The sequence below is a fragment of the Hylobates moloch genome, unplaced genomic scaffold (assembly GCF_009828535.3).
Source record: "Hylobates moloch isolate HMO894 unplaced genomic scaffold, HMol_V3 SCAFFOLD_4, whole genome shotgun sequence".
In the NCBI taxonomy this organism is placed as follows: domain Eukaryota; kingdom Metazoa; phylum Chordata; class Mammalia; order Primates; family Hylobatidae; genus Hylobates; species Hylobates moloch.
Genome location: NW_026652279.1, coordinates 119,009,169 through 119,025,129, shown reverse-complemented (window position 1 = coordinate 119,025,129; position 15,961 = coordinate 119,009,169). Strand labels below are relative to the sequence as shown.

Genomic DNA, 15,961 nt, shown 5'->3' with positions numbered 1-15,961 from the left:
CATTGGAGAAATTGGTAAAACGGGTCAGGAAATTTACATATTAAAAGAGAGGAGATGTGTTTCTTTAGACTATCCTGCTATGTAATCAAATTGAGGGGCAAAAAAGCTACTGGAGAGGGCTATTTCTGAATCACAGTAAAGATAAAAATGTGTTTTTAAGGAAAATGTTACCATGCATCATGCAGTATGGAGATAAAAAAGTGTCTAACAGTGATGTTTTAAATACTTTCTTATCTTGGAGAGTGTTTTCTGCGATTCTGTTAATGATCAGCCATACCCAGAGCAAAGAACAGAGAGTAAGAGTGAAGTGCATTCCCAAAGGGTAGTATTAACAAGAAAATAAATACAAATATATAAGCAATTATTTTATTTTCAGACTTTTAATCTGAATCCAATCTAAAAAGGAATTCATATTAATATAACAGAAGAACTAATTAAGATAGTCTTTCTTAATTCAAATATGCTATATTTGAGTTTTTCTTATTAATAATCTTTTCATTCAATCTTAGAAACAAGTGATTTTTTTGTTGCTACCAAAGGTATTCTCAAGGAGCCATTTAACAATTTTCATATTCATTATCAAAAATGGATGTATGATGAATTATTCAGTTTGGTGTTCTAAGACCTCCATAATCTGGCCAAAATAAATTTTTTAGGCAACTCTATTATTAAAAAAAAATAAATTTAAATTCTAGTAAGTCAGATTTTTACATTTGCTTTCACAGCAAATTTCTTTATAATGCTTAGGAAAATAGCAGTAATCTTCTAACTGGACCCTAAAATTCCTTTAGAAATATAATTCATAGGTCAATCAGAGAATGTGGACACTTCTATTGGACACATAATTGGGATCACAAAGTCTCTGCTCAAAGGAGAAAAAAGCTTGAATTTAAGTAAGTTTCACTCTAACCGTAAATGTGTATATTTTTAAGGTCCAGATGAGTTTTTGACTTGAGCTAAAGTTACCCAGTATTAAAATCCAAGGTCTACCCATAAGTGAACTACAACTATTTGATTTGACAAATTTCCAGTAATATATTTATTTTAAAGTTCATTCTTTAAATGATAAAAGTATTTATAATCACAGAGGAAACCTACCTGCTATTATTATAAAATGGAAAAACTATTAGTTTAGCAGTACTTAGTAAAAAGAAACTTTCTATCTAGGCTTTTTTTCTTATTGAGTATAGTTGTTTTATTACTAAAAGTAAATATATCTGCACATAATTTTGCATAAAATCCCAAATATAAATAATGTATTGTTAGATTAAGTATTTATTAAAAAGTATACATCCTAAGATACATAACTTATTGATGTATTTATTACCTATAAAACACAAGATTATATCCATATGAACTGTCTATTTGGGAGATAATTTAAACAAAAATAAAAATATTATTCTGATTATTTTATAACATAGACACAAAATGATTATATTATAGTAATTTTATAATAATCAAAATATATATGCAAAATTACATTCAGTAGCCTCAACAATTGTATTCTAAATTGAAGAGTTTTATAGTATACATTCAATAGAAAATATCTGCAAGCTTTGCTATCCTGATTATCTTGATACTTTGAGAAAATGTAAATTTAAAATGATAACTTCAAATTTGTCACATAATTATCACCCAAGGAATACAGCTAAAAAGCAAATGTACATATAGTTATGCATGCATCCTTCATACACATGATTAAAAAATTACATTCATATACCAGATGGAAATGAATAGATGGGGCCTTGCCTAAAGACAACAATCTCTGAGAACCACTTAGTGGACATAAAATAAAGCTTAATTTACCTAACAACAGTTTCCAATTTTCCTGGTGCTCAATCACAACACTAGCTCTGTATTTCTTGTTGGTAAATGGCCATGGTTCTGCACCGGGGTACATGTGCCTGTGCATGTATGCACCAGTGAGCATTCACATACATTTGAGCAGGAAATGGATGTGAGATCAAGACAGAAATATGTTTAGGAACACATGAAATAATGTATAAGAATTTACATTCTAAAATCCAAAATGATTTATTGGTATAAATGATACCCTTGAATTTAATTTTTGCTAAATGAAAAAAATATAACTCTTTTCCCAACTAATTAAAATTTAATCAATGTGAAATCACAGCTATTCAAGGGTAACAAGGAAGACTTTATATAGACCTTATGTGTGTGTGTGTGTGTGCGCACACACATGCACATGCACACGCTTGTGTTTCAAACTTCTCAACTTATTATCCCCAAATCAAGGACAGGTATAACTTTCCCAACTATAACCTTGTCTGTTTAAAGCTGTTCTATTTTCCTCCAGTTTCTATTCATTTCCATACAAGAAATAAAGCAACCTTGTCTCTTTCTCTGGCAAGAATAAAGCAAGAAAAATTGCGATTCTTAGATTACTATAATATACATGTATGTTTTTCAAGCACAGCAACAACCTGATATAATCATTTCCTCCAGTAGCAACTGGTTTTCTTATGTAGTGATTAGACTGTGCTGAAACCAATCAAATCTCTCAAAAGCATTCAAATGATTCAGAGACTTGGATGATATCCAGATGTAGAATAGTATAATATGTTGAGCTAAAATTTCACCTGAGATAGGAATACTTTTTCTTGTTTTTTACTTAATTTTTCCAGTTGTTTCAAATGTTAATGTTTTCCAAGATTATCTGAATCACATCTAGAGCATACTTAGAGATTGGAATATATTGCATAATTTATGGAGTTCCAGGGATTTAAATATTTAGCTTCATTAGCCATTATAATTTATATAATTTTGGTTCTGCCTTGCCTTTAGTAAACTATATGGGGCTGCTATGTAAAGGTTTTTAAAAGTATTGTGTAAAGAAGCCTTTAATGTATTTTCACAAAGTAACACTTAGCTAATATGACGTGTAATTGAGTCCAAAAGGAAAGAGGAATTTGGGGACTCAGTTTCTCAGGTGAAACACAGTTCTTCAGGCAGCAACAGTGAAGCAGATTGCATCTATACCAACAACTTACACCAAAAGAAAATAATCAAGTCTTTCTTTCCTGTATAGCCCACTTTCCATTCCATCAGTTTATTCTACACTATCTCCTAAGTGAAATTAATGTAAGTCGTAGAATTTTCAAAATATGAAATAATTAAGATTTGGCCCACTTAAACTCACTTAAGAATAACAAATATTAAAAACCTGGTGTAAGACTAGATTTTTGTTTCAACCATTAACACTATACAGCTTTTCCTGAAATACTAAAAGCATTAATGCAGAAACAATAAAGAAAATTACTCACTTACTATGCTATTTTCCTTTAAAGAAATAAAGTCCACATGTTCTGCCTTACAAACGTATAGTTTTATGAGTCCTATCATCTAACAAGTAAAATTTGGATCACAGAGAAGAAAGCTAGCAGATGAAGAAATTGCTCACCTGGAGGAAGCAGATCAACAGACTGAAGTCTACTTGTGATGGTGTGTAGGGTGAGGATAGCAAAGGAAAGCAAAGTCGGGAATGCTTGAAAAATAAAATATTTTTAGTTAACAAATAGAAAAACCAAGTAGGAAAAAGGGCCAACTGAATTATGAATCCTTCTCTATTGATTTTAACTTTTATATTAAAATTCCTTAGAATGATCAATATCTAAACGATATGGTCATTGGTATTTCCCCAGCTACATAAGACTTAGTCTTATTGGAAGAAAATTACTTTTCTGGGGGTATTTAAGTTTAGATGAGATGAAAACAGTGCAAAGTAGCCAGACGTATTCCTAGGTCCATGGAAGAAATACACTCATGATGATGATGCATTCATTAATCTTAAATAAAATAATTTTCTGCAATAGTGGATAGAAGATGTGAACAAGCAGGCCCAAAAAATTAAAGTCACAAACTATTATATAATATCCCTAGTTACCAAGGTTTTGATAAAAATGTGTACTGCATCTTAATGTTAGTTATACAATATATGCTGTCTAGAACTTGAAACAAGACACTATTTGTAATTTAGCCCTTTACTCAGTCACCTAATTTAAGAATGTACTGACTTTAGCAATGAGAAATATATATATATTTTATACATATATATATGTATTTCTGTAACTTCTATTTTTTTTTTACTTAACATGAAACACGTATGTAATACAAAATTAAGAAAATGCTGTGGTATATTCTTGCTTTTGTTTTTGTTTTGCTTTTTATGAGCCTCTAACTTAGATATGTACATGTATATTTGATCTACTTCTTAGACTAAAACAAACAAAAAAAGAATATTTTGTTTTGCATTAATGTTATTGAAATGCACAGTGAATATGAGAAATCAATTGCTGCCTAAAAGTCTTGCCAAAAAAAATGCCCGTTGGTGAGCAAGAGTAACTTTATTTTTAAAATAGTCTCATTTTCTGAGATTCAACCTTTATTCAATATCTGTTGTTTGCCCCTCCCCTGGAAAATAATTATGTAGGATTCCAAAGTAAAACAGGTTGAACAATTAATAACAGGAAGCTCAAATGGTTTTTTCTCACTGTTGCCCTGGGGATGTTTCTTTCATTCTTTTCTTTTTCCCCTGGCTTTGTGTTTAATTTGTGTGTGTTTCTGTCCTATTTTTAAAGTATACCCTCACAACACATGGAAACACCTGAAAATAAGTCTGCCTCACACACATGTTTAAATGATGACTATTGTAATATTTAACAGAGTAAAGAGAATACAGAATATACTGAATGTTTGTTTAGGGAAAAAGAGTTATCTATAAATTACCTTGTTATTATGTTCATCTTGAAATTCTGAAAAAGCACTAGTTCTTGCCAAATACATATAAAAGAAGTTCAAAGTCTACGACCTTCATATATTCTTACTTTGTTACCAAACTCATTTGTCTTTTCGGCATGTAACATGACCCTCTTAGATTTTTAATCGTACAAACAATAAGACTTTTTAATATCCATTAACCATTTTACTATGTAGAAGGCACTTTACATTTACTTGATAATAATTCGAACTCAATAGTATTTTAGATATATTCAAAATATGTCATATATTTTTAAAATAATATAAGCAGAGTCACATAAAGTACACAACTCCTTTAATCAGAAAAATTGATGTCATCCAAGTTGAAGAAAAAACAGCTATAGGCTGTGTACTTGATTGGATACTGCCCCCCACCCCAAAATGTATGTCAACCCAGAACATCAGAATATGACCTTATTTGGAAATAGGGTCTCTGCAGATGTAATTACTTAAGATGAGGTCATACTGGATTAGAGTTGGCCTTAATCCAAAGACTTGTGTCCTTGTAAGAAGAGAAAACAGAGACACAGACACAGTCACATAGAGAGAACATAATGGGACCATAGACACAGAGATTGAAGTGTGTGTCTAAGATTGCTGGCAATTACCAGAGTCAAGGAAGGGTCCTCTCCTAGAACCATAAGACAGAGCATGGTCCTTCTTATACCTTGATGTTGGACTTCCAGCCACCAGAACTATGAGATAATAAAATTCTGTTATTTTTAGCCACACAGTTTGTAGTACTTCGTTATAGCAGCCCTAGAAAACCATGACTAATTTTGGTACTGTGAAGTGAGGTGCTGCTGTAAAAAATATCTAAAAATGTAGAAGTGGCTTTAGAATTCTGCCATGGGTAGAAGCTAAAAGAGCTTTGAGGTGCTTGATAGAAAAAGCCTACATTGTTTCAAACATATTATTGAAGGAAATAATGACATTAAAGTTGATTCTGCTGGGGGCTCAGAAGCAAAAGAAAAGCTACAGATAAAGCTTTTATTATGACCACACACACACACACACACACGGTCATATATCACAAACAAAGCTACAGAGAAAGCTTTTTTATGACATACATGTATATAGTCAGAAATGCAAATAGTCTCAAATGGAAATGTTTTTGGACACTGAAAGTAAGACAATCCTTATTATAAAGTGGCAGAAAACTTTGCCAAATTGTGATCTACTAGTAAGTAGAAGGTAGAACTTGTAAGTGATGAACTTGGATTCTTAGCTCAGATCTCTAAGCTAAGTGTGATGTGTGTGGTGTGGTTACTTCTTGATGCTTATATTAGCTAGGTGCAAAAGTACTTGCGTTTTTGGCAATTTTTTTTTTTTTTTTAACGGCAAAAACCGCAATTACTTTTGGAATTGAGAAAATTACATAATTAAGAAAAAGGAAACTAAGAAAATTAATTAAAAGAAAAGAGAATAATTGAGGAATGAACTCTTAAGGAAAATGGAATCAGCACTTGATTTGGAAAATTCTCAACTGCCAATCAGACAGCATGCTTTGGAAACTGAGCCAAGGGTGTGGCTCAACAACCATTTGCCAAAAAGATTAAGCAAGTGACTTATGGATCCAATCCACCATTCAACAGTGGTTAGGATGAGAGATGGAGTTATTGAGGAAGGATCTATAGAGAACTATCTTGTCTATTCCTGATCCTGTCAACACAGAAGATGAACAAAGTTTTTGAGAATTTTATACTAGCAGAAACATTACCAACTTGGACTGAAAAGGACAGATGTGGGATGAAATGAAGAACAAACCATCACGGAAAGCATGGCTCTGCTAAACCTTGATTTTGTACTTCTAGTCTCCAGAACAATGAGAAAATAAATTTCTCTTGTTTTAAGCCACCCAGTTAGTGGTACTTTTTTATAGCAGCCCTAGGAAACTAATCCAGGCTGTTGAAAAATAAACTTCAAAATATAAAATACCTACCTAGCAATAAAAACACTGCTGCTGATAATGACAAAGGAGTAAATTAAAAAGTAGACTGTGGAAAGATAAAACAAGATTGAAATGACAAAATTAAATTTTTGTCTTCCATATTACGGTTCACAAATAAACAATTTGGCAGATGCTGCTGACTGTAAGATTCAATTGACAGCACCCAAGAAACACATATGTAATTGTTCCAAATCATACCAAATACTTTGAAACAAATATTTTCTTAAAGTGTCTACAAATTAATCACTATTTTTCCTTTTTTTTCAGTTGTATGTTTTAATATTTTCATTTCCTGGATTTCATCATGTAGAAGTAATCTGATGCTTTTTCTCTGACACCTATTGAAAGGTGAGGGTATTTTTTCTTTTTTTTTGAGATGGAGTTTTGCTCCTGTTGCCCAGGCTGGAGTTCAGTGACTCAATCTCGGCTCACTGCAAACTCTCCTTCCCGGGTTCAAGTGATTCTCCTGCCTCAGCCTCCCGAGTAGCTGGGATTACAGGCATGAGCCACCACACCCAGTTAATTTTGTATTTTTAGTAGAGACAAGGTTTCTCCATGTGGGTCAGGCTGGTCTCAAACTCCAGACCTCAGGTGATCCACCCCCCTCGGCCTCCCAAAGTGCTGGGATTACAGGCGTGAGCCACCGCACCCAGCCTATTTTTATTTATTTTTTAAAACTGCTGAAACTTCTCTTTTCAGTTTGCATACTGTGTTTGATTTCTATGTATAGTATATCAGATGTTTGGTATCGTGTCCAGGGGTAAATATACTTAAAATTTCCATATATACTAGTGAGTTATTAAATGAAATGTGTGACAATACATGTGCACAAAATGTGCACATATGAGTATGGGTATTTGGATTAATGATCAAAAGAGATCGTCTTCTGTAAGGAGAATACATGTCGTTATATTTGTAAATATAGCTCCATATACATGCAGGTTCTTAGTCAGATACTTAATATGGATAGTATGAATGGATGATGCCAATAGATGATACTCTGCATTGTTTCAGACAATATATAAATAATTTTCCTACTTTTCTAGAAAATGAAAACTTAAACATTAAAAATATTTCATATTTATACATTTATTAAAAGGCATTGATTATATTTTTCATTTAGATAAAAAGGCAGAAATATATTTTCCTTAAGAAATATTATGCTAAATTTCACTAAAATATACTATATGTTAGCAATATGGGTTATTAGCAAAGGCATTTCTCAATTTAGTACAATTTAGTTTCTTTTGGGTTTTATATCTGTATTAATATTAAGTCATATTTTCTCTCTAAGGCATTCTACTTCATGAAATAAATGTTGTGGAGGAGGAGAAGAGTAAATGTCAAGTAGCTTTAAAAAGAAATTGAGTCAAACTTTATACTGATTGGTTGTGCGATGCTAAAGAAATTCTATATTACATATATATACACATACATAATATACACATATATATACACATATACACATTATATAATGTATATGTACTTAGAGTATTCACATGTCCTTAGCAAGTGCAGATCTTACAAATCAATCTATCCAAGTTACATAATATACCGCAAAGTGATTAAACCTAATGGTGTGTGAAAACTGACAAAAGTATCTTACACACAAATGCAATAAAATATCTCTTATTGTTTTGTAATATTGTTCAAAATAGAATGTTTCCGCCATGTTATTTCAATTTCTTTAAATGAAAAATCAATACATGTTTTATTGTAGCATAGCAAATTACCCCTTGTCACTTTGTTTCAAATAATGGCTTCCAATTATTGTGCCCACATCTTAGGTTTCAGTAGTTTTTTTTTTTGGATAGAAATTTGAGTCAGCAAGCCGGGCTTTACAATAGGGAATAGCTATTAAATTAAAATTATTCCTAATATTTATCTATCAATCATTACGATGACTCAGAAATGTAATGCAAAATTAGATTTTAAAAATGGTTTATATTATCAGAGTTATAATCAAAGGGAAAAATGCTCGATAGACTTTTGCTTTTCTACAAAATCTCTGCTGCCTACTAGACTGTTTTAGAGAGCAGATTTTGTTATCTGTAATGCCTACCAAAAAGTCATGAAGACATAATAAGCCATGTAATCATCATTATCCTTGACAATGGCTACAAAGAAGAGAGAAATCATTTAAACCATTTCACTTTGATGTCAAAACAAAATGGCACACTGACAGGTACAGCTGGGTTGTGATTAAATTTCAGAGACTACAAACCTATATAGCTGAATTCTTATTCATTTTAGTCTTGAAATCAGAGAACAGGTATCTAAGAGTATAAAAATATCCAACCAAGTCAAGAATAAGTCTTATCTTAATTTTTTTTCTGTGACTTTCTCTAGCTCAACAATAGTAGCAACAGCAGTAAAAATAAAAGGATAAGTCAACATTCTGATTATGACAGAAAACAAACATCACTGGTAGACTATACAATCAAAAATGCTGAGCCTATGTGTATTCTACAACTGAAAATAAATTATTTTCTGAAAGTTTATTCTTTATTCTGACTTTTGGAATTCAAAGAAAAATTTTACTACATTAAAAAGGTCATAATTAAGTAGATTCCTAGTTTAGTTTACAAAAACATGGTAAACTCACAGGGTGGGTGAACTACAGTACGAAATACAATGCTAAGAATACTAGCTCAGAAATTAGAAGTTTATTCAATTAGTAATATTTAAATGCATAGTACCCAATTATTAGCTATATTCAACATGCTGTGCAATTGTTCTAAAAAAGAGAATACAAACTCAGGCTAATTAATTTGAAGTTATAGCAATTAATCTGAAGTCTTTGAACAGAACAATAAAACATAATAGAAAGTGCAGAAGAAAAAGAGCTAGTTTCCTCCTTCTGGGACATAGACATGATTTTATGAAGAAGCATGAAAGAAAAGTTCGTTTTACTCCAATCTCCTTTTGCTGGCTCCTCCTTATCTTTCCTCCACTATACACTTCCTTGCATCCCTAAATTTATTAGACTTTCTTTGTTAACCTAATTGGGAAATATCACCTTTACTTATTTACTACCCCTTGAAGTTCTTTATGCACTCCAAATTATCTACAAGTTTTTCCTCTCTCAAAAATTTTTTTTGAATGCCAAGCAGTTCATATCTGGTGTATGTTAGGCCTAAAAGCAAGCTGATTAAATTATATTCAAAGTCACATGGCTTAAAAAACCCATAACCTCAAATTTTAGAGAAAAAGAAGATGCCTTTTATGGACTTCTAAATTCTTATCTTGGCAAAAAAAACAATGTGTCATTAAAAAGTGGGGAACATTTACAGAAGCCAGTTAACTCCATCACCTGTGAAATTTTAATAAAAGTAAACTGGTGATATAAAAATGAAAACAAGACAGAACACACATATGCACATGCAAACACCACACACACAACACAGTTACAAACACTTACATACTTTTGCAGAAAGATAGGCAGAAGGGTCAGAATCAGTTGGAGCCTGCCAGCATCTTTAACTGTGCCTCCTTCTAATAGCTATTTTTCCTAACCACTTTTTGAACTCATCGTGAGCAGCAGTTCAGAATGTGATAAAGACAGTAGGAGCAGGACAGTGTTCTCCTATGGGTCTATGTGGGTCATTTATAGTCAGAGACTGGCTGTCTTGCCACATGCAGCTGCGTATGATACTGCTGAGCTCTTTCAGTACTTGGAGAGCACGGTGGAGGCAAAGGGAGAGTATTTCTACTATCCTTTGACTCTAGCTGCCTGCTTTGTTTGAGAAGTTGAGAATTTCTACTTGAATACGTGGATTACTGCAAATATAAATGATGTCTGGCAGTTAGAACATTGGGGAAGGGAAGGGGTTGAATTTGGCAACCCTGCACAGCCGGATTTAAAGTTTTACTATAGGTGTTCTAGATCAAATCTCTTACGTTCTATATTCTTTCACTCCCTCCTCTGTAAAATGGGGATATCCTCACAGGGCTTCTGTGGGGGCTAAGTGAATACATGTATGCAAAGCACTCAGTGAATGCTACTATTAGGTTATAATGCCAAGTAGGGCTGAGTGGGCAAATCAAGAAAAGTACAATATAATTCAGGCACAAACTCTGTTTAGACATGGAGCCTTTGGCAAATGAAAGCCATTTATTTTGAAACTACGTTTTGGCATCAAAAAGAAAAATAGGCTGGGCATGGTGGCTCACGCCTGTATTCTCAGCACTTTGGGAGGCCGAGGCGGTGGATCACCGGAAGTCAGGAGCTCGAGACCATCCTGACCAACATGGCAAAACCCCGTCTCTACTAAAAATACAAAAATTAGCTGGGCCTGGTGGCACGTCCCTGTAATCCCAGCTACTCGGGAGACTGAGGCAGAAGAATTGCTTGAACTTGGGAGACAGAGGTTGCAGTGAGCCGAGATCACGCCACTGCACTCCAGCCTGGGCGACAGAGCAAGACTCCATCCAAAACAAACAAACAAACAAACAAAACAACAACAACAAAAAAACCCATACAGTTATTGTTGTTGCTGTTGTTTTTAATACACTTAAAAACTTTAATACACTTAAAATAAAACTTTTCACTCAAAATTTAAATATGTAATAAAACAAATACACAAAACTTTTGAGGGTGGAAATCATTTACATTTGAAGCAAACATGTTATAAATATATTATTCTTTACTTTTATGTCATTTCTGTAATAAATAGAATCAGAATTTTAGAGCCACTGGTCACCTATCACCATACTTCTCTAATAGGGCACTATGTTCAGGTTACATAAAACCAAAAACAAACATGGCACATTTTTCTGAAGAATAAAATTACTAGATGAAAAATAATTTTAAGCATTACTTCTCTATTAAAAATATTGAAATTATAAGACATAAAGCAAAATCATGGGTGTCTTAAATTTAAAATATCAGAATCAAATACTTCTAGCAGTTGTTGGAAGGCCCACAAGTATGTATTTACTCTTTTTTGCCTTTAGAAATTCTTTAGTAGAAAATTCTGAGAAGTATCAATGGGATTTGACCAGGGTCCCGCACAAATTAGAAGCAGAACAAATTTTAGAACAGTATCTCATATCTACCATACAAGTTATTTTCCCATCACTTTTTGCTTCACTTCTACAGGTTATGTTAAAAAACAAACAGACAAACAAACAAACGGGGGAGATACAAAGTAGCACTGTGACAATGTAGTTTGATAAACTGTGAAAGATAATGCTAGCTTTTGTCTGTCTTTGTTTTTTTTGGTAAACTAAACTTCATTTTAAAAAATTCTTTTTTACGAGTCTTAATACTGGAAGAAAATAATAAGGAAGGTTTATTTTTAGTCTAAACATCTAGTTATTATTTACACATTGCTTATTGATACTCAAAAAATGGTGACTCGAAAGAAGGACATTATTGTTGCTGTTATTATTATATTATTATTATTACTGAGATGGGGTTTTACTGTGTTGCCCAGGCTGGTCTCGAATTCGTGGGCTCATTGTTCCTCCTGCCTCAGCCTCCCAAGTAGTTGGGATTACAAGCACAAACCACCAGGCCTGGCTTAAAACACATCTTATTTACCTCTTAATTGAACACTGTGAAAATAACCCTATTTCAGAAGTGTTTGTTCTGAATTTTTCTAGTCTAGTCTAGTTCAGATTTTAATGTGCATGACTGACTGCTCATCTACAGAATGACAGTCACATTGATATATTTACTTTATATTTTTCCGAAGACAAATGCCTTTGGATGATATCAACATAATTTCAAACAAAAGAAAGAATATTTTTACTCCCACAATTAGGCTTCTTTAATCCCTCAAAACAAATATATCCATCTAAGCTTCTTCCCTTGCAGCTACTGTTCATTAGCATACATAATCTTTGTGTAGTTGGTCAAGAGATCGAGACCATCCTGGCCAACATGGTGAAACCCCGTCTCTACTAAAAATACAAAAATTAGCTGGGCATGGTGGGACGCGCCTGTAGTCCCAGCTAGTCAGAAGGTTGAGGCAGGAGAATCGCTTGTAGCCGGGAGGCAGAGGTTGCAGTGAGCCAAGATCATGCCACTGCAATCCAGCCTGGCGATAGAGCAAGACTTGGTCTCAAAAAATAAATAAATAAATAAATAGAGAGAGAGATGTAATTATGTGTGATAGTATATATTTTAGGGAGGTGAGGAATGTTACGTATCATAAAATAAAATATGTTTATTTTTCAGGTAAGAAAATTGAAGTCCAGGATAGTTACGGGCAAAACAAGAATTATTCACCTGATGCCAACTCTAGTCTCTTCCCACACTTCATGTATCTCTATATTTTTCTTTTTATATTTCTTTGTGGTAGTTACTCATAACAGGTTGACCACATAATGTGTTGACCAAACCACGGCAATTTTGAAAGTGATAGGAGCTGCTATTGATAATTATGACAGAAGAATATGTATAAACAGAGATTTTTCTGAGTAAATCATGACATAAGATATCCCTAGTCACAAGGCAAAGAAAGATCAAGTTTAGTATCCTTTGTTTTGTTCTGAAAATCTTATTTTAAAAAGTAAAACAAATAAAAATTTCATTGGGTTGAATAATTTTCACATTTTTTTCCTGGAAAATAATATAAATTTTTAATATTTTAAAATTTTAGAACAGTTGCATATTTATTGACTGAAGATTCCTTCGATATACGTGGAAAAATGTGGTAGAAAATCTTTATCATTTTTGAGAGAAACAATAGGTACCACAAAGAACAGAGATAGGGAAATGTTAAGAATATCCATATCAAATATTAAGCTAATCAAAAAACTTTAAACCGAATTAAGAGTTATAAAAGAAGCAATAAAAACATGCCTTGTAAAAAAAAGAATCTTACATATAAAGGAGCTAGTAAAGAACAATAGGTGAAAACAAAAGGATAAAAAGGCATGAGGATCCAGAATGAAAATGCAAGTATGCAAAGAGACTGTGCAAATTAATCATACAAAACAAGAGAGAGAAATGTAATGTGCAAATTTGATGAAAGAATTCTGGTGCCGCTCACTTGAGTAATCAAAGAATGACAGATCAATAATTAAAATTATAAAGATAGCTGGGCGAATAGTTTCTTAGGAATTCAGGAAATTAAAAGAAACTTTCACCTTTTTTTAATTTGGGGATATAAAAACAAAGATATGAATTATTTCACACACATGCACACATACACACTTTAAAAACACAAATCAATGAAACAAAACTAGGTATGAACTTTCTAATATCTCTTTTGACAAAACATCAATGCCTACAAGGGAATGCATACACATTAAAATACTACAAGCTGAAACCATCGAGATGTACCATGGCTGGTAATTATCTAGGACACTAAAAGATCCTGGCAAAAGTTAATCTAATAAATCTGCCATTATCTCTAATACTTCAAATCTGTGCCTTGAGCTAAACAGTTGTCAAAATGGAGCTCTGTTTACATATAACTGAATCAGAGTGGGTGAAAAAAGATGTCAAGCCGGTTTTAGCTACTGGTTTTTTTTCCCCTTTTCCTTTCGATTTTTGACATAAAATAGCTAATATTTTATTCTGATTTTCTACAAGGTGCTATAGATCACTATCCATTTTTTAATTTCTCATAAAGATATGCTACTTAATGTGAAGGTGACTGCTCATTTGAGTTCTTTCACTCTGAAAGGCTGGCATTAACAGTGTTGAAGGCCATTTTATTAGGCATCATTTCGGATCATTATATCTCTATGACCTGAATGAATCAGCTTCAGAGTGAGAGACAATATGTTGGAATATTTTTGAGTGGATCACATTATTCAATGATTTCTGCAGAATAGGTAAACTTATTTCACTATATAGTCCTCAAAATTAGCAATTGAAATTGTGAAAAGCACAATATGCTATCTGGTGTCTTTCAGTAACATGAGCAGGAATAGTGCCCATACTGTAAAATCGGCCTCTGTTTTCCAGGAAGGATCGAGAAAGCAGCATGATTTTTCTCAAGCCTTGAAAACCAATATTTAAGCCCTAATTTTAATCTCAAACAGAACATTTATGTGATAAAGTTTCTAGCCTCAATTTTCCTATAAGGCCAACAGGTAAAGTTTGTTTCCATAAATATATTCTAGGAATGGTACTTAAGCATATGAATAAAGAATCTTGAGTTATTTTTTTAAAAATAACTAAACAAGACAAACTATATGTGTGTGTATATATATGTATATATCTTTATATGTATTTCTCTATATATTATCTTCATATTTATATATATAAATGAATCAATTCAATCAATTCAGAACATGTTATAATTCTAGGCACCACAAAATACATTAGGTCCAGGTAAAATGTTACTCGATGAAATGTTTTTGTACAGTGTTACACCAAATGTATACTGGCTTTTTCAAGGCCATGAATTTTCACTATCATTGACTTCAGATGCCCCACTGCTGTGATTTGGTTATCTGTGGAAACAACTGAAGAATAACAGGACTACTAAAAAATATTTTAATATATTTGAAAGACTGATAGAAACCCAAAGTAGAATTATGATCTATTTAATTTCACATAATAAATATAATTTAAGTTTATTTAATGTGAAGTACCCCTCAACTAGGAGTCTTGGTTCTGTGTTTTGTTACTGACTCCTTTTCCAACTTTCATTTGTACCCTAAAAAAAAATCACTTTTGTTTTGAGCTCTAGGATGAGTATGTTAAAGATACATAGTCAGTGTTTGATTTCATTATTTGTAATCTATAGTCTTTTTTCTTCTGAACACGATTTTAGATTATTTAACTTTTGACTCTACAGAAAGTGTATATAATGACAGTCATTCTTATCCGGCCAGTATGAATTGTTAACAGGAGGCTCACAGTTCAACTTTTGGTAGTAACATGTTATTACAAGCCTAAATATCAAATAACAATGGTAACATAGCAATTCATGCTGGATTTAATAAATAGTTGGCTTCTTAACATCATTTAGCCTATTTTGCTTATTTGGCAAGATCAATGAATTCTTTTTCTATGTGAGTTGTATACATTAGATGTTAAACCTATTAACACAAATCTAAAAGGATAACTTAAAAATCCAGTATCTCTTGAGGAAAAAAGAAAACCATGTTAGATTTCTAGCACAGAACACATGCAAAAATTTGCTAAATCACTGTTCTGCAACATGGCTAATCTGCATAAAACCATTTATTTTATGAATAAATAAGAACTACTCTGTCTAGCCATGAGAGATCAGAAAGAATAAAAAACTAGCCTGAATTCATGGGGTT

General features: G+C 32.5%; 1 protein-coding gene across 3 annotated transcripts in view; it reads right to left on the bottom strand.

Moving 5' to 3' along the window:
- The window catches only part of PCDH17 (protocadherin 17), a 98,042-nt gene that overhangs the window by 15,337 nt on the left and 66,744 nt on the right, over positions 1-15,961 (bottom strand). For 2 of the 3 annotated variants that reach the window (XM_032150980.2, XM_032150981.2), the window contains one exon: positions 3,422-3,505. The exons of the other annotated variant lie outside the window; for it this stretch is intronic. In XM_032150980.2, the coding sequence (XP_032006871.1) occupies positions 3,422-3,505 (84 nt within the window). The remainder of the gene's footprint in view (positions 1-3,421; positions 3,506-15,961) is intronic. 3 annotated transcript variants of the gene reach the window in all.